Here is a 25,009-nt window from a genome sequence, read left to right as displayed (position 1 = left end):
CTATTTTTTTTTACTAGAGGGGCTGAAAACACAACTATTTCCTTGTACCTTAACTACCCCCTGAAATCTTAAAATGTAACGTCTAACGGCTACATTTCACAGGGTGAAAATATTTCGTTGGGCCAGGGGCTGATCATAGTTGGGGGTCCTTGACATGAAAAAGTTTGAAAACCCTTGATCTAGCTCACAGATTTAGAAGAATGATTGCCAGTCTTTTATTCATAGTCCTAGTATCATATGGATTCTCTCTGGTCTATTGTTGGGCAGCACTTCACCTTTGAGACAATAGTCAGTCAGAAGCAGAACTTTCTGAATGTGTGATGAAGTCCATTGTGCCTGTGTGTTTTCAGTGGTGTGTGTGTGTGTGTGTGTGTGTGTGTGTGTGTGTGTGTGTGTGTGTGTGTGTGTGTGTGTGTGTGTGTGTGTGTGTGTGTGTGTGTGTGTAGTCAGTCAGAAGCAGAAGCAGAAGTTTCTGAATGTGTGATGGAGTCCATTGAGCCACTGTGTTCAGTGGTATAGCAAACGTTTCCAGATAGAGCTCCATTCTGAATTTCCCACTGACACAGCACAACAGAACCCTGCCCTCTGCCCCATGTTTGTGTCCCAAATGGCACCTTGTTCCCTATATAGTGCACTACTTTTGACCAGAGCCCTATGAGTAAAAGACAGCAGGGGCTAATGGAATAGGGTGCCGTTTGGGACGCAGAATCTCATGTCTTTCACCCTCTATGTTACCTGTATGTTCCCAATATAGCACAGGACAGGACATTTGGGAGACGGCTCTTCCCTCCACTAGGGCTGACCTACCTGAGAAACTGGCACAGAGGGTAAGAGATATTCTGATTTCAAATGAGTAATATTAAGGATGTCTAATTCGATGAATATTACAGATTATTACGCAATATGAATGACATATTATACAACGGAAATATAAACGTTAAGCTACACAGCTGATCTAGTACAAACTTAGTTATGGATGATTATCTATAACCCTAGACAATTACAGGCCCAATAACATGTTTTTATGTTGTAACAATTCAAACATAATTTTGAGCAGCTCTACTGTTTTACTGTGTTTACAGAAATCCTATTCAAAACAGAATGAAGTGGCCAGTTCTTGTGGCGTGTTTTGTGGGACTGTGGCACGTTGCAATGTCACTGAAAATTTGTGCCTTCAACGTTCAGAGCTTTGGGGAGGCGAAAGCCAACAACAAAAAGGTTATGGGAATTCTGATCAAGGTAGGTGTAAGAGACAAGAACTGTGAAGATAGCTACAACAAAACAACTGAACTAGACAGCTACAAATAAACAACTGAACTAGACAGCTACTACTAAACTAGACAGCTACTACTAAACAACTAAACTAGTCAGGTACTACTAAACAACTAAACTAGTCAGCTACAAATAAACTAGACAGCTACTACTAAACTAGACAGCTGCAACTAAACTAGACAGCTACTACTAAACAACTAAACTAGACAGCTACTACTAAACTAGACAGCTACTACTAAACTAGACAGCTACTACTAAACAACTAAACTAGACAGCTACAAATAAACTAGACAGCTGCAACTAAACTAGACAGCTGCAACTAAACTAGTCAGCTGCAACTAAACAACTGAACTAGTCAGCTACTACTAAACAACTAAACTAGACAGCTACAAATAAACTAGACAGCTACTACTAAACTAGACAGCGACAACTAAACAACTAAACTAGACAGCTACAAATAAACTAGACAGCTACTAATAAACAACTAAACTAGACAGCTACTACTAAACTAGACAGCTACTACTAAACAACTAAACTAGACAGCTACTACTAAACTAGACAGCTACTACTAAACAACTAAACTAGACAGCTACTACTAAACTAGACAGCTACTACAAAACAACTAAACTAGACAGCTACTACTAAACTAGACAGCTACTACTAAACAACTAAACTAGTCAGGTACTACTAAACAACTAAACTAGTCAGGTACTACTAAACAACTAAACTAGTCAGGTACTACTAAACAACTAAACTAGTCAGCTACTACTAAACAACTAAACTAGTCAGGTACTACTAAACAACTAAACTAGACAGCTACAAATAAACTAGACAGCTACTACTAAACAAATAAACTAGTCAGCTACTACTAAACAACTAAACTAGTCAGGTACTACTAAACAACTAAACTAGACAGCTACTACTAAACTAGACAGCTACTACTAAACAACTAAACTAGACAGCTACTACTAAACTAGACAGCTACTACTAAAAAACTAAACTAGTCAGGTACTACTAAACAACTAAACTAGTCAGCTACTAATAAACAACTAAACTAGTCAGCTACTACTAAACAACTAAACTAGACAGCTACTACTAAACAACTAGACTAGACAACTACTACTAAACAACTAGACTAGACAACTACTACTAAACAACTAAACTAGTCAGGTACAACTAAAGAACTAAACTAGTCAGGTACTACTAAACAACTAAACTAGTCAGCTACTACTAAACAACTAAACTAGTCAGGTACAACTAAACAACTAAACTAGTCAGGTACTACTAAACAACTAAACTAGTCAGCTACTACTAAACAACTAAACTAGTCAGCTACTACTAAACAACTAAACTAGTCAGGTACAACTAAACAACTAAACTAGTCAGCTACTACTAAACAACTAAACTAGTCAGGTACTACTAAACAACTAAACTAGTCAGGTACTACTAAACAACTAAACTAGTCAGGTACTACTAAACAACTAAACTAGTCAGGTACTACTAAACAACTAAACTAGTCAGGTACTACTAAACAACTAAACTAGTCAGGTACTACTAAACAACTAAACTAGTCAGCTACTACTAAACAACTAAACTAGACAGCTACTACTAAACAACTAAACTAGACAACTACTACTAAACAACTAAACTAGACAGCTACTACTAAAGAACTAAACTAGACAACTACTACTAAAAGAGCAAGAGAGGGAGTGTGGTGATGTAGTGTCCACTGTTATGTGTAAGGCTTGGATGCCACCTGCTGGTATGATGCTAAACTGTTAAGTTACAGACCGGATGCCTTTGTTCTAACCGCGGGATATTTGTTACACGCTGGCTACATGAAACATCCACAACTAAAGAATCATTGTGGAATCTGATAAGACACTTATCTTAAAAGTATGATGGTGTACTTACTACGTGCACATGCTAAATGAACGGGATGAGGTGGGTAGTAAGTGTAAGTCTCTAAGTGTGTCATTGTCTCTTAAACCAGGGGTCACCAACCTTTTCTGAGTCAAGATCATTTTCGAAATCAAAAAGCAAACTGATGAGGTTTGGGCAGTAGGACTAATACATTATCACAGCATATTGGCTTTATGATTGGCCTGCCAATATTGTTAATCAGACCATAATATATTTCAAAACTCAAGCTTTGATAACAAAATAGATCAGTTGGTTTAGCTCTTGTGAGGCACTGTGGAACATGAAATGAAATTATTCACTATTTTATTTTACTGGACTGATGGTACCTGCATGACCACTAGCGGTTCTGGGGGGGGGGGGCAGTGCCCCTGTGACAACAATTTTGTGGCCCCCCTAAATGTGGAGTATGAAAAAAAAATGACATAACACATTTTTGCTATCGTTCTTTTTTTTACATCCATTATTAGACAGTGGCAACGCGGAACATGGTCTTTTGCCTGCTAATGCCTGCAATGCAGTGAAGAAAACGATATGACAACAATAACGTCTAATGTAACTGGCCCCTCTAACAGTACAACTGGCCCCAGCTTGGCCCCCCCAGTTGAAATGGTCTAGAACCGCCACTGCCTGCATCTGGTGGTCAACAGATCAAATCACGACGTCAGTGATCTTCCGGTCGAAAAGGCGGAGCTCTAGAAAGATGCCCGAGTCTCCGACTTGGAATTCCGAGTTGGATGACCGTTCAAAACGATTTTTCACCGTCCCTGCTCTCTCCTTCCTTTCCTCCGGTGAGACTGATCAGAGAGAGGGGACACCGTCTTCCACCTGACGGCGAAACTCGAGTCGCACCGCATCTGCCTCATGCACAAATTCACATTCTTCCTATGACCAGAGAAAGTGAAATATTTCTTAATATTAAAATCGACACGACGAGCTGCTAATAATAATAAAACGCAGGGCTATCGATATTTGGCTACTCTTTCAGCTGCAGCCCGAGCGGAAGTACGGAGAAGCGCGTTTTGTAATAGCGTTGAAGACTCATAAAAACAGCAGCTCTTTGATGTATTCGTTGACAGTCTCTCTGTGGTCATGGTTTGAAAAGTTATTACATCTTACGCAGGCTAGTAGCCTGTTAAACTTGGCTGTGGCCAGGGTCATGGAAGCTCTGTAGCCACGATGATTTGATCTATCCGATTTGGGCAGCGCAGTAGGTGCACTCGATTTAGTCACAGATTCGCCGGTCCGCCGGGTAGGCGGAGTTTATCTCATGGCAACACTTTGCTACCCGGTGCGCAGGACTTTTGAATCAAGTGCACCTACCCTCAACAGCTCAACACGATTTTTAAAAAGGAGCGTTGGCTTTTCTACATAAATATTTGGTGTTCGACTAGGAATGCCTTAAAGATCGACCGGTCGATTGGCGACCACTGTGTTTAACGTTTCGTTCATTTTCTAAACAATAGGCCATAATTGATTTTGGCCCAATGGGCCTGGCATTTTCCCACGCTCAAGGAGCTTTCCGTTTTGATTGGGTTATTTTGTCTAAAAACCTTTAGGCCTACCTATAGACATTTGTAAAAACAACTCTGCATCTCTGCCTGACAAGACTGGCCAAAAGGTTGTTTAGCATCCCGTGGCTCTGCAGATGTGGCGAGAAAGTTTTCCGCTGCTGGCCGGTGCTGTGCCGAAAGTCCCCCCCCCCCCCCTCGCGTGAACGCGCACGCACTCAATTCTTCAGTGCTGCGACTTGCTTGCTAGTTGACATTTCTGTTCATGTTGAGCTACGTTTCGTTTAATTATCCTTCGCCCCTTCTAATTGTCTTGATTTTGTGGCTAGAGTCCAATACTTTCTATAGAACAAACTTCAGGTCATGATAGGCAACCGAAATTAATAATTAATGTATGTGTGTTATATTAAACATAGAGGAGGGAGTAAAATGTAGTCAAGCAATAAACATTTCAGAACAACTACTAGTGGAATAAGACATGGCAGAGATGACGAATTTTGGCAAAGAGATTTATTTATAGACTAATACACTTGAAACAAATAGCCAAACCGAAAACTGCGGACATTACTCGTGCCTCACCCGCGATCAAACCGACATAAAATGAAAAATAAAAATGAAACGCAGCCTAACGTGATCAGAAATCTCAACTAGCAAGCAAGTCGCAGCAATGAAGAATTGAGTTCGTGCGCGTCCACCCGAAGGGGGTGGGGGGGGGGGGGGGCAGAATTCTGTCAGGGGGGAGATTTTCAGCACAACACCGGCTCTCCAAGCACCATCGCATGAGTCTGAAGCCACAGACTGACTGGTCAAACTCGTGTTTCTAAAAACGAATTCAAAGGCACTAATAAGTCATTTCTCGTTTAATATATTCAAGTAAGTCACAGCCTAATAAGTAAGTCACAGCCTAATAAGTAAGTCACAGCCTAATAAGTAAGTCACAGCCTAATAAGTAAGTCACAACCTATATGCGCAATTTATAGACTATAATGATTTAATACAACGAAATGTTGTTTAAATGCTGCGCGCTTTATGTCCCAACCAGCCTATTGTGTCGCAATCGCAAATCCTTCACAATGTATTTCTTTGTAGGTTATAGCCTTAAAATAATATAGCCTAAATAATTCATTTGCCTTCCTTCTTAGTCTCCCTGTCTGGCTCCTGACCTATATAGAGTGTTTATATGCTGTTTAATATGACATGTCGCCTATTTGAAACGATGTTCGCTTCTTAAATTCACCTTTTCATGTTTATTCAAAAACTTTTCATTCAAATCCATATGGTTTGGTTTCAATACTTAAAAACCAATTGGTAGGTCCAGGTAGTCCCAGAAAATAGATGGGTGTTGGTTAAACTGTGATGTTAATGAATGGAGCGATTTTGCATGTTTTCCCTTTGCGCATGGAGCGTTTATAGTGGAGGCTTGGAGCGGTAGGAAAATACATGCAGCACCATGAGAGTGATTTCCAACTGCTCATCTCGGCTCACGTACTCTGGTCACAACTATTATGTATTCATTATTATGGTATTTTGATATCCAACAATATAACCAAAAGCTTTTTCCCTCCCCTTCCCAGATTCTTGCTCGCTGTGACCTGTGTTTGATCCAGGAGGTCCGAGACGCAAAAGGTGAAGCAATACCTACGCTGGTGAAAGATCTTAACAGGTACATAAATCGAAATTGCTTTGTTGACCTTTTTTAAAATGTGTGTTATGTTTTTAGATATGGATGATGCAGAGAGAGTGAGTCAGGTTAACATGTTTCCTGAAGTAATATGTCAACAAGACAGGCCATATACAGCGGGGTCAGCCATTACAGAATAAATCATTTATAACACATTTACAGTACGTACATATTAAGTCTGGTCACGGTTAGGGTTGTAATCGTCACCTGATGGCTGTTTGTCGTTCCACCATCAGATTTGACAAATCACATGCGTACTCCTACGTGGAGAGTAAGAGACTGGGGAAGAAAACGTACAAAGAGCAATATGTCTACATTTACAAGTAAGCCATTACATTTTTACACAGGCTTTACATTAAACTTTACATTTTAGATTAAAAAGAAAATCTTTAAAACACTAACAGCACTCCTCATTTGAAGTATACTCTCTCGTTTGATTGGTTGGTTGGTTAGGTGATTGATTAATTGGCTTGAATCATCTCTAGGAAAGATGTGCTGCAGGTTCGAGAGCATTGCCAGTATCCTGAGATAGAGGGAGAAGAGGGGACGAATAACGACACTGAGGTTTTCTCCAGAGAGCCTTTCATTGTCCGGTTCCACTCACCCACTACCTGTGAGAACCTTCAATACATCGATCACTGGCTTAAGTTAAAATGTGATATCATCTCACATCATGCAATTTGGAGACAGGAACATGCCATGTGTTAAAGGATTTTAGGATAACTTAGACAGATAGCCCTAGCCTGGTCTCACATCTGTTTGTGCTGTCTTGCTAGCCATTGGCCATGAGGGTTGTCAAGACAGCACAAACCAGTGTTGTTTTCGTGACTACCTAAAGCGAGAACGATTCAAGACTGGAGGGGGGCGAGACCGATTCATGACCTAGACCGGAGGGGGGTGAGACCGATTCAAGACCTAGACCGGAGGGGGGCGAGACAGATTCAAGACCTAGACCGGAGGGGGGCGAGACCGATTCAAGACCTAGACCGGAGGGGGGCGAGACCGATCCAAGACCTAGACCGGAGAGGGGCGAGACCGATTCAAGACCTAGACCGGAGGGGGGCGAGACCGATTCAAGACCTAGACCGGAGGGGGGCGAGACCGATCCAAGACCTAGACCGGAGAGGGGCGAGACCGATTCAAGACCTAGACACCTTGAACAGAAAAATGTGAATTCAACTCAAGATCATGATTGTAATTTTGTCAAATCGACAACATAATAATACTTCAACAAATCCAAGATTTCCATGTTCATATTTCAGAAGAACATGTGGATCCTTTAGATATACAGAATGGTGAAATAATTAGTTCTTAACTCATTTCACCTAGTTAAATATTTTAAAAAATGATATCGGTCCTATGTGTTTTACAAAAAGTGCAATCCTATATGGAGTGCACTGGCATAATGGACGCTGTCCTTACAGCATCACGAGCCCGTTCCAAACATCCTTGGACGTGTCACTGTTGTTGCTTTTGTGTGATGGTGTGAGAGTGATGGTGTCAGGCTACCACAGGGTTGTGTCAACAGTCTGGTTGTGGTTGTTGCTATGGGGATTTTATTAGGATCCCCATTAGCTGTTGCAATAAAAGCCGCCGCTTCCTGGGGTTCCCGCACAGGACATGAAACATGACATAATACAGAACGTTAATAGACAACAACAGCTTAAGGACAGAACTACATCAGTTTAAAAATACATACATACCAAAATATACATACTGTCTAGGTCAAATACGGGAGAGATGTTGTGCCATGAGGTGTTGCTTTATCAGTTTAAAAAAAAACAAACAGGTTTGCTGTTCATTTGAGCAATATGAGATGGAATGGGAGTTCCGTGCAATAATGGCTCTATATAATATTGTATCATGACACAAGGCGAGATCCAGATGCACATGGTTGGAGTCTTACAATGTTTATTAATCCAAAGGGAGTAGGCAAGAGAATGGCCGTGGACAGGCAAAATAGTCAAAACCAGATCAGAGTCCAGGAGGTACAGAGTGGCAGACAGGCTCGTGGTCAAGGCAGGCAGAATGGTCAGGCAGGCAGGTGCAGAGTCCAGAAACAGGCAAGGGTCAAAACCAGGAGGACTAGAAGAAGGAGAATAGCAAAAAGCAGGAGAACGGGAAACCGCTGGTTGACTTGGAAAAACATACAAGACAAACTGGCAGAGAGAGAGACAGGAAACACAGGGATAAATACACTGGGGAAAAATCGGCGACACCTGGAGGGGGTGGAGACAATCACAAGGACAGGTGAAACAGATCAGGTCGTGACAATATTGTAGCTTTCTTTAATTTATTCTGGATTTATGGACTGTGTTGTTGGACTATGTTGTTGGTAGCATTATCCCTGTGGGTGCTATCTCTGTTTGAGTGGCAGCTCGAAGCTCGGCTCAGCCTCAGGCCGTTTTGACTCAGTTGGGTGCATTAAGTGATTCTATGTTTCAGTTATTTTTATGATTTTTTAATTTGGTACAACGTGTTGGAAGGTCCAATAGCCACGGTTCGCCACTGCCCAAACATCTCTATATACAAAGACTGTTACAATTCACGGGGGGGGGTCTCTCCTAATAGTGAGTGCGCAACTTTCAAACAATTCCCCCCACTCTTCCCTACCAGCCAGATGATGTGAGCTGAGCGGAGCTGGAGCAGAGCGAGGAGCAGAGAGTGCCCAATTTGACTGGAGCGTGGAGCGAGATTCCCAAAGGCTAGAGATAGGCTTTCACGCCCGCTCCAATTTCGCTCAAGTGTCGCTTACTTCAGGAGCTCAGGGAATACCCGCCACAGCATGCAATTGTAGTCTACTTGTGTGCTGCTAATAGCCACTTGCTTTAGCTACTGTCATGCAGTTCGCTAAATATTTTCATAAAGAAACTGATAAAACACACAGGTGCAAAATCAAGGTGACTTACAAAGATGAGGTCCAAGAGCAAGAGAGGGAGTGTGGTGATGTAGTGTCCACTGTTATGTTTAAGGCTTGGGTGCCACCTGCTGGTATGATGCTGAACTGTTAAGTTACAGACCGGATGCCTTTGTTCTAACCGCGGGATATGACGGTTGTTACACGCTGGCTTCATGAAACATCCACAACTAAAGAATCATTGTGGAATCTGATAAGACACTTATCTTAAAAGTAGGATGGTGTACTTGGTGTACATGCTGGAATAAAGGAATGAGTTGGGTAAATAACGACGTGTGTTATTGTAGAGAAGTATTTATAAGCTAAAAAATCTGATCTCGTAAACTTTTCGTTCATTTTCGTTCCATTATCTATACAATAGGCCATAGTTGATTTTGAACCAATAGGCCTGGCATATTCCCACGTTCAAGGAGCTTTCCATTTGATCTGTCCAGCCTGGCAAGAGTGGCCAAAGGGGTGTTTAGCATCTCCAGTGTATCTGCAAGTGTGTAGAGGAAATTCTCCGCTGCTGGGAGGTGTTGAGCCGAAAATCTCCCCCCGTGCCAGAATTCACCCTTCTGATTTCCTTAATTTTGTGGCTAGAGTCAAATACTTTCTGTGGCACATGTAACCGATGTGAAATGGCTAGTTAGTTAACGGTGGTGCGCGCTAATAGCGTTTCAATCAGTGACGTCCCCCGCTCTGAGACCTGAAGTGGTTGTTCCCCTTGTGTTGCAAGGGCCGCAGCTTTTGTGGCGCGATGGGTAACGATGCTTCGTGGGGTGTCAGTTGTTGATGTGTGCAGAGGGTCCCTGGTTCGAGCCCGGGTTGGGGCGAAGAGAGGGACGGAACCTACACAGTTTACACACATCAGAGTCATAATTTCTATAGAACAAACTTCACGTCATGATAGGCAACCGAAATTAATCATTAATGTATGTGTGTTATATTAAACATAGAGGAGGGAGTAAAATGTAGGCAAGCAATAAACATTTCAGAACAACTATGGCTGAATTATTATCCTTATACTTAAAAAAAAAAATACTAGTCAAATAAGACATGGGAGATTTATGTCAAAGAGATTTATTTATAGACTAATACAAATCAGCGGATTTGGGTACGGGCGACATGAGCAGCAGCCCAGCGCTGCATCTTGCCGGGGGCGGAAAGGGGCGCTCCCGGGTGCTGGCGGGCGCTGAAGGGGGGTAATCGCCCAGGGCGCCATACAAGCTAGAACCGCTATATACACTTGAAACAAATAGCCAAACCGAAAACTGCACACAGAAATGCTTTCTGCTACTAAGATCAGTGAAATGTAGGCTATACTGAGAACCGAGTGAAGAGCATAAATCTCAACTATCAAGCAAGTCGCAGCAATGAAGAACGCGAAAGGGGGGGATTCTGTCAGGGGGGGAGATTTTCAGCACAACACCTGTTCTCAATGCACCATCCTGAAGTCACAGACTGGCCAAACTCGTGTTTCTAAAAATGAATTCAAGCTGAAGGAAAAAAGGAAACAGCACACTGCTCTTGATAGTATCACTGATCTTTAATAAGCTTTACGTATCGGCCTTCGTCAGAGCTTTTGTGAGTTTAAAAAGAAAATGAGCACCCTTATCTAGACCTAGCCCCACCCACATCCGTTCCACGCATCGAAGGGGGTTGGAAGCGAAGGAAAAACAAATAAGTGATACCAAATATAACAATATGCATTTCATAAATATTCAAATAAAGTGTGTAAATAAGACGTATTAAACACGTCTGTAAAACCACAATGAGGACATAAACCTACCGAGCAAGTTTTCATTAATCATTGTGTACATCGTACAAAAAACATCAGAGTAATCTTAAAAATAGGGGCATAATTCATGTTCAAATTCACAACATAACATACATAGGTATTTCATCATTAAGTCCTTTAGGAACTAATGTCTGGAGGGTGAAAATCCAAAAACATTCTCTTTTACTCAGAGTATTATTAATATCACCCCCCTGTCTGATATCTTAACTTTCTCTATACCACAAAATCTAAAGGTAGAAATGTCATGTTTTAGGTCATTAAAATGTACTGCGACTGGATAATCCCTGTCGTTTCTCCTGATTTGAACTTTTATGTTCATTGATTCTCTGTTTGAGAGAGCGGGAGGTCTTACCGACATAGCAGAGCCCACATGGACATTTAATAATGTAAATAACATGGGTGGTGGAACACGTAATAATGTCATTTATTTGGAACCGTTTTCCTGTTATGTGGGTGGCAGACATATTCGAGCTTCATCATATTGTTGCACTGTGCGCATCCTCTGCATTTATAGCTACCATTTGGAACCGGGTGTAAAAAGAGCCTGATACTATCAAGAGCAGTGTGCGGTTTCCTTTTCTCCTTCATCTTGTTCTACTGTTACCATCATGCACCTGCAAAATAAGATTGCTCAGATGTGCGAGTGCCTTTTGAAATTTAAAAATGAATTCAAAGGCACTTTTGGTTTAATTTGTAGGCTTTTTAATTCTAAGTAAGTCACAGCCTATATGCGCAATGTATAGCCTATAATTTTTTGTTGTTTAAATGCTGCGCGCTTTATGTCCCTACCAGACAATTATGTCGCACTCGCAAATACTTCACAATGTATTTTTTTGTAGGCTATAGCCTTGAACTAATTGAAATAATATAGCCTAAATAATTCATTTCCGTTCCTTCTTAGGCTCCCTGTCTGGCCCCTGACCTATCTAGAGTGTTTATTTAATGTATCCTTTATTTAACTAGGCAAGCCAGATAAGAACACATTCGTATTTACAATGACGGCCTACCAGAAGGTAATTGGCATCCTGCGGGGACGGGGCTGGGATTAAAAATTAAAAAATCTAATACAAATATAGCACAAAACACACATCACGACAAGAGAGACACCACAACACTACATAAAGAGAGACCTGCATTAACAGAATGTGACTGGCAGAACAGGTGTTTATATGCTGTTTAATATGACATGTAGCCTATTTGAAATGGTGTTCGCTTCTTACATTCACCTTTTCATGTTTATTCAAATAATTTTCATTCAAATCCATATGATTTAGTTTCAATACTTAAAAACCAATCGGTAGGTCCAGGTAGTCACAAAAAAAGATGGGTGTTGGTTAAATGGTGATTTTAATGAATGGAGCGAAATTGTAACGGGATTTTGTTTAGTATAGAGCAGTTTTTAACAGACCAGTAGTAAAGGACATGGAGCGCTGGAGCGATGCGCATGAGTGATGAGCTGGATTTTCAACCACTCAACTCCGCTAAGCTACCAGCTAGAGAGACAAAGTGTTGAGGATATTTATTTTAAAGAACTGATTCTAGGTCTGAAAGATTTTTTTAAAAAGCGCCCAATTATTGCAGGCCCGATAACATTGCTGGGCCGCTGCTGTGAAATATTCATCAAGCTACTGGCATTACACACCTGTTGGCATAACTTTTATAAATAACACCTTTTGGAAACAGAAGATGTTCTACCGTGGGTTAACTGCCTTGTTCAGGGGCAGAACGACAGATTTTTACCTTGTCAGCTCAGGGATTCAATCCAGCAACCTTTCGGTTACTGGCCCAACGCTCTAACCACTAGGCTACCTGCCGCACCAAATTAACATATACATTAACATATGTAGCCTAATAAACAAGGCTCATGAATTCAATAACTTGCTTGTAACATATGACATTCATATACTGACTATCTCTTAAACTCACTTAGATAATACAGTACCTTTGATGATACAGTGGTAGCAAAACATGATTGCAACATCTTCAGAAGAGACAGGAATGCCAATGGTGGAGGTGCTGCCGTTTATGTTCAGAGTCATATTCCTGTCAAGCTTAGAGAGGATCTCATGTCAAATGCTGTTGAAGTAATATGGTAACAGGTTCACCTGCCTCACCTAAAGCCCATTTTTGTAAGAGGCTGCTATAGACCACCAAGTGCTAACAGTCAGTATCTGGATAATAAACTCAGCAAAAAAAGAAACGTCCTCTCACTGTCAACTGCATTTATTTTCAGCAAACTTAACGTGTGTAAATATTTGTATGAACAAAACAAGATTCAACAACTGAGACATAAACTGAACAAGTTCCACAGACATGTGACTAACAGAAATGGAATAATGTGTCCCTGAACAAAGGGAGGTCGAAATCAAAAATAACAGTCAGTATCTTGTGTGGCCACCAGCTGCATTAAGTACTGCAGTGCATCTGCTCCTCATGGACTGCCCCAGATTTGCCAGTTCTTGCTGTGAGATGTTACCCCACTCTTCCACCAAGGCACCTGTAAGTTACCGGACATTTCTGGGGAGGATGGCCTTAGCCCTCACCCGCCGATCCAACAGGTCCCAGATGTGCTCAATGGGATTGCGATCCGGGCTCCTCGCTGGCCATGGCAGAACACTGACATTCCTGTCTTGCAGGAAATCACGCACAGAACAAGCAGTATGGCTGGTGGCATTGTCATGCTGGAGGGTCATGTCAGGATGAGCCTGCAGGAAGGTTACCACATGAGGGAGGAGGATGTCTTCCCTGTAACGCACAGCATTGAGAGTGCCTGCAATGACAACAAGCTCAGTCCGATGATGCTGTGACACACTGCCCCAGACCATAACGGACCCTCCAAATCAATCCCGCTCCAGAGTACAGGCCTTGGTGTAACGCTCACTCCTTCAACAATAAACGCAAATCCGACCATCATCCCTGGTGAGACAAAACCGCGACTCGTCAGTGAAGAGCACTTTTTGCCAGTCCTGTCTGATCCAGCGAAGGTGGGTTTGTGCCCATAGGCGACGTTGTTGCCAGTGATGCCTGGTGAGGACCTGCCTTACAACAGGCCTACAAGCCCTCAGTCCAGCCTCTCTCAGCCTATTGTAGACAGTCTGAGCACTGATAGAGGGATGGTGCATTCCTGGTGTAACTCGGGCAGTTGTTGTTGCCATCCTGTACCTGTCCCGCAGGTGTGATGTTCGGATGTACCGATCCTGTGCAGGTGTTGTTACACATGGTCTGCCACTGTGAGGACGATCAGCTGTCCGTCCTGTCTCCTTGTAGCGCCGTCTTAGGCGTCTCACAGTACGGACATTGCAATTTATTGCCCTGGCCACATCTGCAGTCCTCAGGCCTCCTTGCAGCATGCCTAAGGCACATTCACGCTGATGAGCAGGGACCATGGGCATCTTTATTTTTGTGTTTTTCAGAGTCCGTAGAAAGGCCTCTTTAGTGTCCTACGTTTTCATAACTGTGACCTTAATTGCCTACCGTCTGTAAGCTGTTAGTGTCTTAACGACCGTCCACAGGTGCATGTTCATTAATTGTTGAACAAGCATGGGAAGCAGTGTTTAAACCCTTTACAATGAAGATCTGTGAAATGATTTGGATTTTTACAAATTATCTTTGAAAGACAGGGTCCTGAAAAAGGGACGTTTCTTTTTTTGCTGAGTTTATGTGTGAAACGCTTGATAATTTATGTGACATCAACAGAGAGGTATATTTTCTGGGTGACCTAAATATTGACTGGCTTTCATCAAGCTCCCCACTCTGGAAAAAGATTCAAACTGTAACCAGTGCCTGTAACCTAGTTCAGGTTATCAGTCAACCTACCAGGATAAATACAAACAGCACAGGAATGAAATCATCAACATGTATTGATCGCATCTTTACTAATGATGCAGAAAGGTGCTCGAAAGCAGTATCCAGATCCATAGGATGTAGTGATCACAATATAGTAGCCATATCTAGGAAAACCATTGTTCCAAAGGCTGGGCCTAATATAGTGTGTAAGAGGTCATACAATACGTTTTGTAGTGATTCCTATGTTGAAGATCTGTGGTGTGTAATGAGGAGCAACCAGACGCTGAACTTGAAACATTCACCAATTAAGAAATACTGTAAAAACGGTGAAATCGCTGAGGATTAATGAGGAATTGAAAAATTGTATGGTTGAGAGGGACGAGGCAAAAGGTATGGCAATTAAGTCTGGCTGCACAACCGATTGGCAAACGTACTGTAAATAGAGAAAATCATGTGACTAAACCCAACAAAAAGAAGAATAAAACTGTACTATGAAACAAAGATAAATGATATAAAGAAGGATGGTAAAAAGCTTTGGAGCAGCTTAAATGAAACTTGGGGCAAAAAGGCAAACTCAGCTCCATCATTCATTGAATCAGATGGCTCATTTGTCACAAAACCCACTGATATTGCCAACTACTTTAATTTTTTTGTTTTAATTGGCAAGATTAGCAAACTTAGACATGGCATCACAATCACATCACATGACATGACAGCCACAAATTCTGAACCTTCATATCTAAGCATTACTCACCAAATTATGAACAAAAAAATAAATAATTGCAATTCGTGAAGTGGTGAAAAAAATTGTTGTCTATCAACAATGACAAGCCACCTGGGTCTGACAACTTGGATGGAAAATTACTGAGGATGATAGCGGACGATATTGCCACTCCTATTTGCCATATCTTCAATCTAAGCCTACTAGAGAGTGTGTGCCCTCAGGCCTGGAGGGAAGTAAAAGTCATTCTACTACCCAAGAATAGAAAAGCACCATTGACTGTCTCAAACAGCCGACCAATCTAACGCGAGTCAGGATAAGACCCAGATGCAGACACAGGAAGCAGACAGTTTGAATCTCAGATGTTTATTACAAAACAGGGGGCAGGAAAACGGCAGGTCAAGGGTCAGTAATCCAAGGCAGCGTCAATATGGGACAGAACAGTCGGTAGGCTCAGGGCAGAACCGGGAGGACTAGAAAACAGAAACTAGAGATACTGGTATATGTGAAAACACGCTGGTAAGACTTGACAAGACGAACTGGCAACAGACCAACAGAAAATGCAGGTATAAGTACACAGGGGATAATGGGGGATGATGGGAGACACCTGGTGGTGGGTGGAGACAAGCACAAGACAGGTGAAACAGATCAGGGTGTGACACAATCAGCCTGTTACCGACCCTTAGTAAACTTTTTTGGGAAAAATTGTGTTTGACAAGATATTTCACAGTAAACAAATTAACAACAGATTTTCAGCACGCTTATAGGGAAGGACATTCGACATGTACGGCACTTACACAAATGACTGATGATTGGTTGAGAGAAATTGACAATGCAAATATTGTGGGAGCTGTTTTGTTAGACTTCAGTGCAGCTTTTGACATTATTGATTATAATCTGCAGTTGGAAAAACTGATGTGTTATGGCTTTACATCCCCTGCTATATTGTGGATAAAGAGTTACCTGTCTAACAGAACACAGAGGGTGTTCTTTAATGGAAGCCTCGCCAACATAATCCAAGTAGAGTCAGGTATTCCCCAGGGCAGCTGTTTAGGCCCCTTACTTTTTTCATTCTTTACTAATGACATGCCACTGGCTCTGAGTAAGGCCTGTGTGTCTTTGTATGCTGATGACTCAACACTATACATGTCAGCTACTACAGCAAGTGAAATTACTGCAACACTTAACAAAGCGCTGCATTCAGTTTCAGAATGTCTGGCAAGAAATAAGTTAGTCCTCAATATTTCAAAAACTTAAAGCATTGTATTTGGGACAAATGATTCACTAAACCCTAAACCTCAACTAAATATTGTAATGAATCATGTGGAAATTGAGGCAGTTGAGGATATTAAACTGATTGGAGTAACCTTGGATTGTAAACTGTCATGGTCAAAACCTATTGATGCAATAGTAGCTAAGATGGGGAGAGGTATTTCTATAATAAAGCTCTGTTTTGTCACACCTGGACTACTGTTCAGTCGTGTGGTCAAGTGCCCCAAAGAGGGACTTAGGAAAATTACAATTGGCCCTGAACATGGCAGCACGGCTGGCCCTTAAAATGTACACAGAGAGCTAACATTAATAACATGCATGTCAATCTCTTCTGGCTCAAAGTAGAGGAGGGATTGACTTCATCACTACTTGTATTTGTTAGAGGTATTGACATGTTGAATGCACCGAGCTGTCTGTTTAGACTACTAGCACACAGCTCAGACACCCCACAAGACATGCCACCAAAGGTCTCTTCCAAGTCAAGAACAGACTATGGGAGGCACACAGTACTACATAGAGCCATGACTACATGGAACTCTATTCCACATCAAATAACTTATGCAAGCAGTAAAATTAGATTTTAAAGAAAACGGATAAAAAATACACCCTATGGAACAGCAGAGACTGTGAAGAGACACACACATGATAACATACACACTATACACACATGTACACATGGATTGTGTGTTGTAGATATGTGGTAGTAGAGTAGTGGCCTGAGCCCACACACTTAATGTGTTGCAAAATTCTGTTGTGAAATGTAATGTAATGGGGATCCATAATAAATACAAATATTCCGCTTGTCTCGGGAGGAAATGACAAGTCCTCACTGTCCGAGACCGAGTCAAGACTGAGTAAAAATGTATCCGACACCGAGACAAGATCATGACACTCAACATGTGGTCTCGTGACCAGACTCGACAACACTGTCAGAAATAGATCTGGGACAAGGCTAAGATAGTCCTATCAAACTCCCAAAATTACAAAATGATATGAGAGGAATTTCTTTTAAATCTCTCCTTCTGCAGTGGTGAAGGATTTTGTCTTGGTGGGCCAACACACCTGTCCTAAAACGGCAATGAAAGAGATCGATGAACTCTACACTGTTTTCAATGGGATCTGCAAGAAGTGGAAGACTGAGGTTAGCTAGTTTAAATCATTGATATCAGATAACATTATTAGAAGCTCCTCAGATTTCTAGAATCTTATTCCTTCCTCTTCTCCTGATAATAACTAACTATTACATTGAGGTCAATGTACTGTAACTTCCTGTTTTGTGTTTATTTGTTTGATACTGTTCATTTGTCTTCCTCTAGAATGTGGTGATCTTAGGGGACCTGAACGCAGCCTGCAGCTACATCACCATCAAGGGCTTTAGAGCTGTGCGTTTGAGAAGCGACCCCAAGTTCCGCTGGCTGATTGGAGATGAACAGGATACAACCGTCCGGCAGAAGACACACTGCGCTTACGACAGGTCAGTGACCCCTGACAATAGAATCATTGTACAAGACTTGGATGTGTGCTGGTACATGTGTTCTGTATGTTTATCTGTGAGTGAAGCTTCTTCTTCTTACTATAATCATGATATGCCTCCTCTCTCTATATGTCATACTCCAGGATAGTTATCCATGGCAGAGAGATGATCTCTGGGATAGTTCCAGATTCAGCTAAACCCTTCAACTTTAAAGAGGAGTTCCACCTTACTGAAGACGAGGTAACTTAACTTCTCAGACATTTGAAATCAGTTGATATGTATGATATAAGTTTAAATGAACCTGTATTCTTTTGATTGACTGATTGATTATTTGTTTGTTTACATTTAGGCCTTGGAAGTCAGCGACCACTTCCCAGTAGAAGTTGACCTGAAGCCCATCCATCGCTATCTCTTGCGCCATGAACTTTAGACCCCACTGCACCATCAACATTACCAACAACCATTGCAATCATGTTTTTACTCCCAATTATTTCAGTTGTATTTATTTATTTCAATTTATTTTAGGTACTTAAATTAAATTATGTAGGAGTTTAGAAAAAAATGATAGTGATTGTTGTTGGAATTTATAGTGTACCAAACTGTATATACTATTAAGGAAAATAAACATACTGTATCTTTGTCTACACAGAGACTAATAAACTTAATTTATTGGATATCTAAATATTGTGATGTAGAATGAATTCTACTTTGGATTAATCCCTAACTCAGACTAACATAAGGAAATCAGTCGATTTAAATAAATTCATTAGGCCCTTATCTATGGATTTCACATGACTTTGCAGGGGCGCAGCCATGGGTGGGCCTGGGAGGGCATAGGCCCACCCACTTTGGAGCCAGGCCCACCCACTGGGGAGCCAGGCCTAGCCAATCAAAATGAGTTTTTCCCCACAAAAGGGCTTTATTACAGACAGAAATACTCAGTTTCATCAGCTGTCCGGGTGGCTGGTCTCAGAAGATCCCGCAGGTGAAGAAGCCGGATGTGGAGGTCCTGGGCAGCTTTATGGTAGAGAAATTAACATTCAATTCTCAGTGAACAGTTCTGGTGGACATTCCTACAGTCAGCATGGCAATTGCACGCTTCTTCAAAACTTGAGACATCTTTGACATTGTGTTGTGACAAAACTGCACATTTTTAGTGGCCTTTTATTGCCCCCAACACAAGGTGCACCTGTGTAATGATCATGCTGTTCAGCTTCTTGATATGGCTCACCTGTCAGGTGTATAGATTATCTTGGTAAAGGAGAAATGCTCACTAACAGTGATGTAAACAAATTTGTGCCCAAAATTTGAGAGAAATAAGCTTTTTGTGTGTATGGAACATTTCTGGGATGTTTTATATCAGCTCATGAAACATAGGACCAACACATTACATGTTGCGTTTATATTTTTGTTCAGTATAAATTAGGGCCTGCCCTATACAGACGATGCTTCATTTGATAGAGCCAGACACAGGCAGGGTGGAAGTGGTAGCCTACATCTCTGAGGGAGGGAGGGAGGGCTGGGTCTTGTGTTAGACATCGGAAAGTAAAACCACAGTACAGCTTATGTGTTGAATCTACGGTGAGTACATCACCATCTTCCTATGTGGGACTTTATTTATGAACAACCAAAGCCTTTTAACAGACTTGGGTTTTGTGGCATTTCAATTTGCATATTTTTTAAAATTATTTTGTTGTTCTCTTTGTCCTGTCTGTCACTACTTGTCGATGTGTTTTGATCTATTTCTGCATCCCCTATTTTGACAGGAAGCTAGCTGAAGCAATAACAGACGAGAAACCTAACACACTCTCTTCCTGTCAGAAATCAGAAGAATTTTGTTGTTAAAGATGCTTTCAAATCTTGCCAAAACGTGTCTCTTGGTAAACTGAATAACTTAAAAGGCACAGAAATCTTATGACATATAGTTTGACTTTACCTATTACCTAGAGAAGATGGAACAGAACTTTGCTGATTTGTTAACGGATGCATTTTCAGGTAAGCGTTATGCAGGTTGTAGCTAGAGCACTGCACCTTCGCTGACATTTATTACAATCAGTTCCTGAAAGTTACAATTAATATATTATTGCTTGGGTTTTCTCTGTCATTATTTGCCATGTTGATGTTGTTGTTGCAGACACATCCCTCCCATCTTTCCCTGAAGGAGGGTTCGACTTTGAGCCTCTCGATTTTGACGAAGCCAAGACAGAAATGTCCTCTGGAAGATTACCAGTGCTGAGAGAGGAAGAGGAAGATGTGGATGAAGGACAGGAAGAGGAAGAGCCTGGTGGAGAAACTGGAACTGTACCTGACCATATCTCAGTGAAGACATATGATGTGAGTTTGACTGAAGAAGATACACAACATATTGATGATGTGGAGAAGTGGGAGGAGGGCAAGGAGGAGGAAGAGGAGGAGGAGGAGGGCAAGGAGGAGGGCAAGGAGGAGGAAGAGGAGGAGGAAGAGGATGAGGAAGAGGAGGGCAAGGAGGAGGAAGAGGAGGGGGAAGAGGAGGAGGTAGAGGAGGAAGAGGAGGGCAAGGAGGAGGAAGAGGAGGGGGAAGATGAAGAGGAGATGGACTCAGGAGAAGAAGAGGACACAGGAATAGAGGACATTGGCTCCCCAGGGGGTAGGTCTGTGGTTGTTCACTACGACGAAGAGAATATAGAAAATATCGTAACTACAGGACAACCTTTTGCCCAAGAGGAGAGGGAAAACCCTAACATCAGAAACATAGAGCAAGGTGCTTACGAGAACAGTGATGTGAGTTGTTTTGAGAGTGTTACTGAAGATGACACCATGAAAATCACAGCAGATATAAGTGAAGGGATTGAAGAAGAGGAGAGACCGACGGCTGAAGAAAACCAAGAGAAATCATCTGATTCAGACCTGGAGGTCCTGACAAGCTCTATCACTCAAAACCAGAGAGAAGAGGGAAAGAAAGAAGTGAACTTACTCTCCCCACATTTTCCCCAGGAGAATGAAGAGGAAGAAGAGCAAGATGAACATGGAGCTCCAGAGATGGTTTCTGATTGTCCTGATCCCGCAGCAACACAGAATCTGCAATCTCTTATGGTCAATACCTTTGTGGAACACCCGCTTGAGGAGAAAATTAAGGACTTCCTAGGGGACGACCACCAAGAGGCGGGTGAAAGCTTTGCAGATTACCCCTCTGACTTCTCTCCGAGTGAATACGACAAGGATGGAGGGAAAGGGAGAGAGCGAAACAAAAATGGGAGCACACTGTCTAGTCCCTCTGAGGGTCATTTAAAGATAGACGAGAATGTCTACCCGGAGAGAGAAATAACCAAGCAGAAGGATAGCCATGTACAGGGAGAGGAAGATGAAAAGGAAGATGCAAGACCTGCTATCTCTCTGAGCGTAGAAGGCAAACAAGATTTTGCAGATTGTGCGATGTGTAAAATCAATATTGACATTAGCATGGGCAAGATTATTGAAGACAATCTTGAAGCTGATTGCTCCAGTGATAGCTCCAGTGATAGCTCCAGTGATGGCTCCAGTGATGGCTCCAGTGAGGATGAGAAGGATGAAGACCCAGAGAAGCATAATGAAGAACACCCAGCACTGCCAAGATACCAGGGTATTCCTCAGAGAGACTGCGGATCTGATGTTTCACCTCTACCTGACTGGGAGGGTGGAGAGGAGAACAGCTCCAAGCAGAGTGTTGCTGACCTGCATCTTTCAGACACCATCTCCGATGTCCCCACTTTTACCCTTCACAGTGAGGCCGGACCCAGTACAGCAGAGGTAACCAGGTTTAGCAGGGGTAAGAGGAGTACAGGCAACATGTCATCATCTGACTCTGAGGATAATTTTCCCGGAGAATTTTGTACGTTGGAGACTGAACTAAGAAAGGACAAAGGGGAGACTTACATTTGGGGTAAAGAGGAGTATCTTCCAGAAATCCCGCCGGAGCTAGAAAGAACGTTGGAGAACCACCTTCACACCAATATAAGCTGGGACACAGGGGATAATAACGTGGACAGGAGTGGTTTCATTCTAAATTACAAGTATGAGGGGAGTGGAATCACAGTCGGAGAGGAACAATTTGCAGATGATGAAGAAGAGGAGGAGAGGAGTTGGAAACAAGAGAGAGTGAGAATCGAGGCATTCTACAAGTTTTATAATGACGAAGAGGAGAAGGAGGCGATGGAAACAGAAGATGCTTTTTCAGGGAGGAAGCCTAGAGTTCAGTTCTGCATGGATCCCCTGCCTCAAGTCATTGAATATACAGACAGGTAAGGGAAATTGCCTCCATAAAATTACTCAAGACACCCGCCAACCAGGAAATGCTTGTTTCTACTTGAACAAGACATGTCATTTGTACTGTCACTGTGGTAGATAGATAAGTGAAATAATTTCCTATATTACTGTCTGTCTACTACGTTCTTAGCAGCAGTGACACGGATTTGGTCGACAGCTCATCTGACAGAGATGAGGACCTGGATTCTACAGCAAGGCTTGAAGTGAGAGCTCTCTCTCTCTCTCTCTCTCTCTCTCTCGCTCTCTCTCTCGCTCTCTCACTTTCTCTCGCTCTCTCTCTCTCTCTCTCTCTTAGCCACCAGCAGCACATGACAATGCAGTGTGTCTATTTCAGGAGCAGCGTGAGCCTGAGACTCAGGAGAGTCAGAAGCCACAAGGAGAACTACAAGATCTCAGCAAAATACCTCGGACACACAGCAAGAGAGACCGGGTAAGTCTTTAACCAACAACTTTCTGTAAAAAGGGCTTCATGAAATTGATGGATTCCTCTGACACACTGTGTTTGTGTAGTGTCTGAGGGTGCTGAAGTTCCTGCTGAAGATGGCCCTTTTGACATTGATTGGACTTTTGACATTCTGGTGGACAACAGACCTACTGGACTTGGACTGGTGATCTGGACCAAATAGTTTTTGCTAACGACTGTACTGTATTGTCAATATGCCTATGCCTGAAAATAATTAGATAATAAAGTAGCAGCAGCTAAGTAAAAAATGCTTACTTGTAAGGAAAATACTATCTCCTTATACTGTAGTTGCTGTCACTTTCATTTTAATCTGTAACATGTCTTCATCTGTAACATGACTTCATCTGTAACATGTCTTCATCTGTAACATGTCTTCATCTGTAACATGACTTCATCTGTAACAGGTCTTCATCTGTAACATGACTTCATCTGTAACAGGTCTTCATCTGTAACATGACTTCATCTGTAACATGTCTTCATCTGTAACAGGTCTTCATCTGTAACATGACTTCATCTGTAACAGGTCTTCATCTGTAACATGACTTCATCTGTAACATGTCTTCATCTGTAACAGGTCTTCATCTGTAACATGTCTTCATCTGTAACATGACTTCATCTGTAACATGTCTTCATCTGTAACATGTCTTCATCTGTAACATGTCTTCATCTGTAACATGTCTTCATCTGTAACATGACTTCATCTGTAACATGACTTCATCTGTAACATGTCTTCATCTGTAACATGTCTTCATCTGTAACATGTCTTCATCTGTAACATGTCTTCATCTGTAACATGTCTTCATCTGTAACATGTCTTCATCTGTAACATGACTTCATCTGTAACATGTCTTCATCTGTAACATGTCTTCATCTGTAACATGACTTCATCTGTAACATGTCTTCATCTGTAACATGTCTTCATCTGTAACATGTCTTCATCTGTAACATGACTTCATCTGTAACATGACTTCATCTGTAACATGTCTTCATCTGTAACATGTCTTCATCTGTAACATGTCTTCATCTGTAACAGGTCTTCATCTGTAACAGGTCTTCATCTGTAACAGGTCTTCATCTGTAACATGACTTCATCTGTAACATGACTTCATCTGTAACATGTCTTCATCTGTAACATGTCTTCATCTGTAACATGACTTCATCTGTAACATGTCTTCATCTGTAACATGTCTTCATCTGTAACAGGTCTTCATCTGTAACATGTCTTCATCTGTAACATGTCTTCCTCTGTAACATGTCTTCATCTGTAACAGGTCTTCATCTGTAACATGTCTTCATCTGTAACATGACTTCATCTGTAACATGTCTTCATCTGTAACATGTCTTCATCTGTTTGATCGATAATAAAAAGGGGTCTATTTATATTCCCATTCAACTTTAAGGTTCAGTATTTTATATATTGTTTTACATCAAAGATATCTGTAACATGCGCAGTTCGGTGCTTGGCTTTCCCACACAAATATAAGCCTTATTGTGTAAATTCTCTGGTACTATGTGACTCTTGCCAGAGCATAAGATATACCTAAGAGGCTGCTGTCACGGATGAATTATTATTATTTTTTTAAAGAGGAACCTGAAACAACGTTGTAACAATCATATAAATAGAATGAATCAAACGGATATCCGCTATTCAAGTCAATGACGGTATAATGATCGGACTGGTGGTCATTGGGAGTGTACCCACCCATAGGAGCAAAGCAGGAAGTAAAAGCAGGAAGTGCACCCATCAATATAAATCAAATTAATTTTATTTGTCATATGCTTTGTAAACAACAGGTGTAGACTAACAGTGAAACGCTTACTTATGCTGTGATTTGTTGATCCAACTCAATTGACAGTACAATACGTACATTCTATTGCATGAGCCACAACAATTAACATAATTTAAATGAACAACTATACATTACCATTGA

The 25,009-nt window shown here is 41.7% G+C and overlaps 2 protein-coding genes across 2 annotated transcripts; both read left to right on the top strand.

Moving 5' to 3' along the window:
- The first annotated feature begins 694 nt into the window (after nucleotides 1–694).
- Nucleotides 695–19,012, top strand: dnase1l1l (deoxyribonuclease I-like 1-like). The gene is made up of 9 exons (XM_029718388.1): nucleotides 695–827; nucleotides 1,083–1,239; nucleotides 6,278–6,366; nucleotides 6,621–6,707; nucleotides 6,870–6,997; nucleotides 17,889–18,001; nucleotides 18,177–18,334; nucleotides 18,478–18,574; nucleotides 18,684–19,012. The coding sequence occupies exons 2-9, from the start codon at nucleotides 1,102–1,104 to the stop codon at nucleotides 18,762–18,764; spliced, it is 891 nt and encodes a 296-aa protein (XP_029574248.1). The 5' UTR covers nucleotides 695–827; nucleotides 1,083–1,101; the 3' UTR covers nucleotides 18,765–19,012.
- Nucleotides 19,013–20,872: 1,860 nt separating this feature from the next.
- On the top strand, nucleotides 20,873–24,477 carry LOC115165318 (uncharacterized). Its single transcript, XM_029718386.1, has 4 exons — nucleotides 20,873–22,590; nucleotides 22,746–22,818; nucleotides 22,950–23,045; nucleotides 23,126–24,477. The coding sequence occupies exons 1-4, from the start codon at nucleotides 20,906–20,908 to the stop codon at nucleotides 23,225–23,227; spliced, it is 1,956 nt and encodes a 651-aa protein (XP_029574246.1). The 5' UTR covers nucleotides 20,873–20,905; the 3' UTR covers nucleotides 23,228–24,477.
- Nucleotides 24,478–25,009: the final 532 nt, after the last annotated feature.

This window comes from Salmo trutta, chromosome 28, assembly GCF_901001165.1.
Source record: "Salmo trutta chromosome 28, fSalTru1.1, whole genome shotgun sequence".
Classification (NCBI taxonomy): Eukaryota; Metazoa; Chordata; class Actinopteri; order Salmoniformes; family Salmonidae; genus Salmo; species Salmo trutta.
This window is presented reverse-complemented; position numbering and strand designations above follow the sequence as displayed.

Excerpts from the sequence above, each read along its gene's own strand:
- LOC115165318 (XM_029718386.1), top strand. The coding sequence starts at position 20,906 with ATGGACTCAGGAGAAGAAGAGGACACAGGAATAGAGGACATTGGCTCC. Across the intron at positions 22,591-22,745 it reads GTCATTGAATATACAGACAG|CAGCAGTGACACGGATTTGG; the intron begins GTAAGGGAAATT and ends CTACGTTCTTAG. Across the intron at positions 23,046-23,125 it reads CACACAGCAAGAGAGACCGG|TGTCTGAGGGTGCTGAAGTT; the intron begins GTAAGTCTTTAA and ends GTGTTTGTGTAG.
- dnase1l1l (XM_029718388.1), top strand. The coding sequence starts at position 1,102 with ATGAAGTGGCCAGTTCTTGTGGCGTGTTTTGTGGGACTGTGGCACGTT. Across the intron at positions 18,002-18,176 it reads GCAAGAAGTGGAAGACTGAG|AATGTGGTGATCTTAGGGGA; the intron begins GTTAGCTAGTTT and ends GTCTTCCTCTAG. Across the intron at positions 18,335-18,477 it reads ACACACTGCGCTTACGACAG|GATAGTTATCCATGGCAGAG; the intron begins GTCAGTGACCCC and ends GTCATACTCCAG.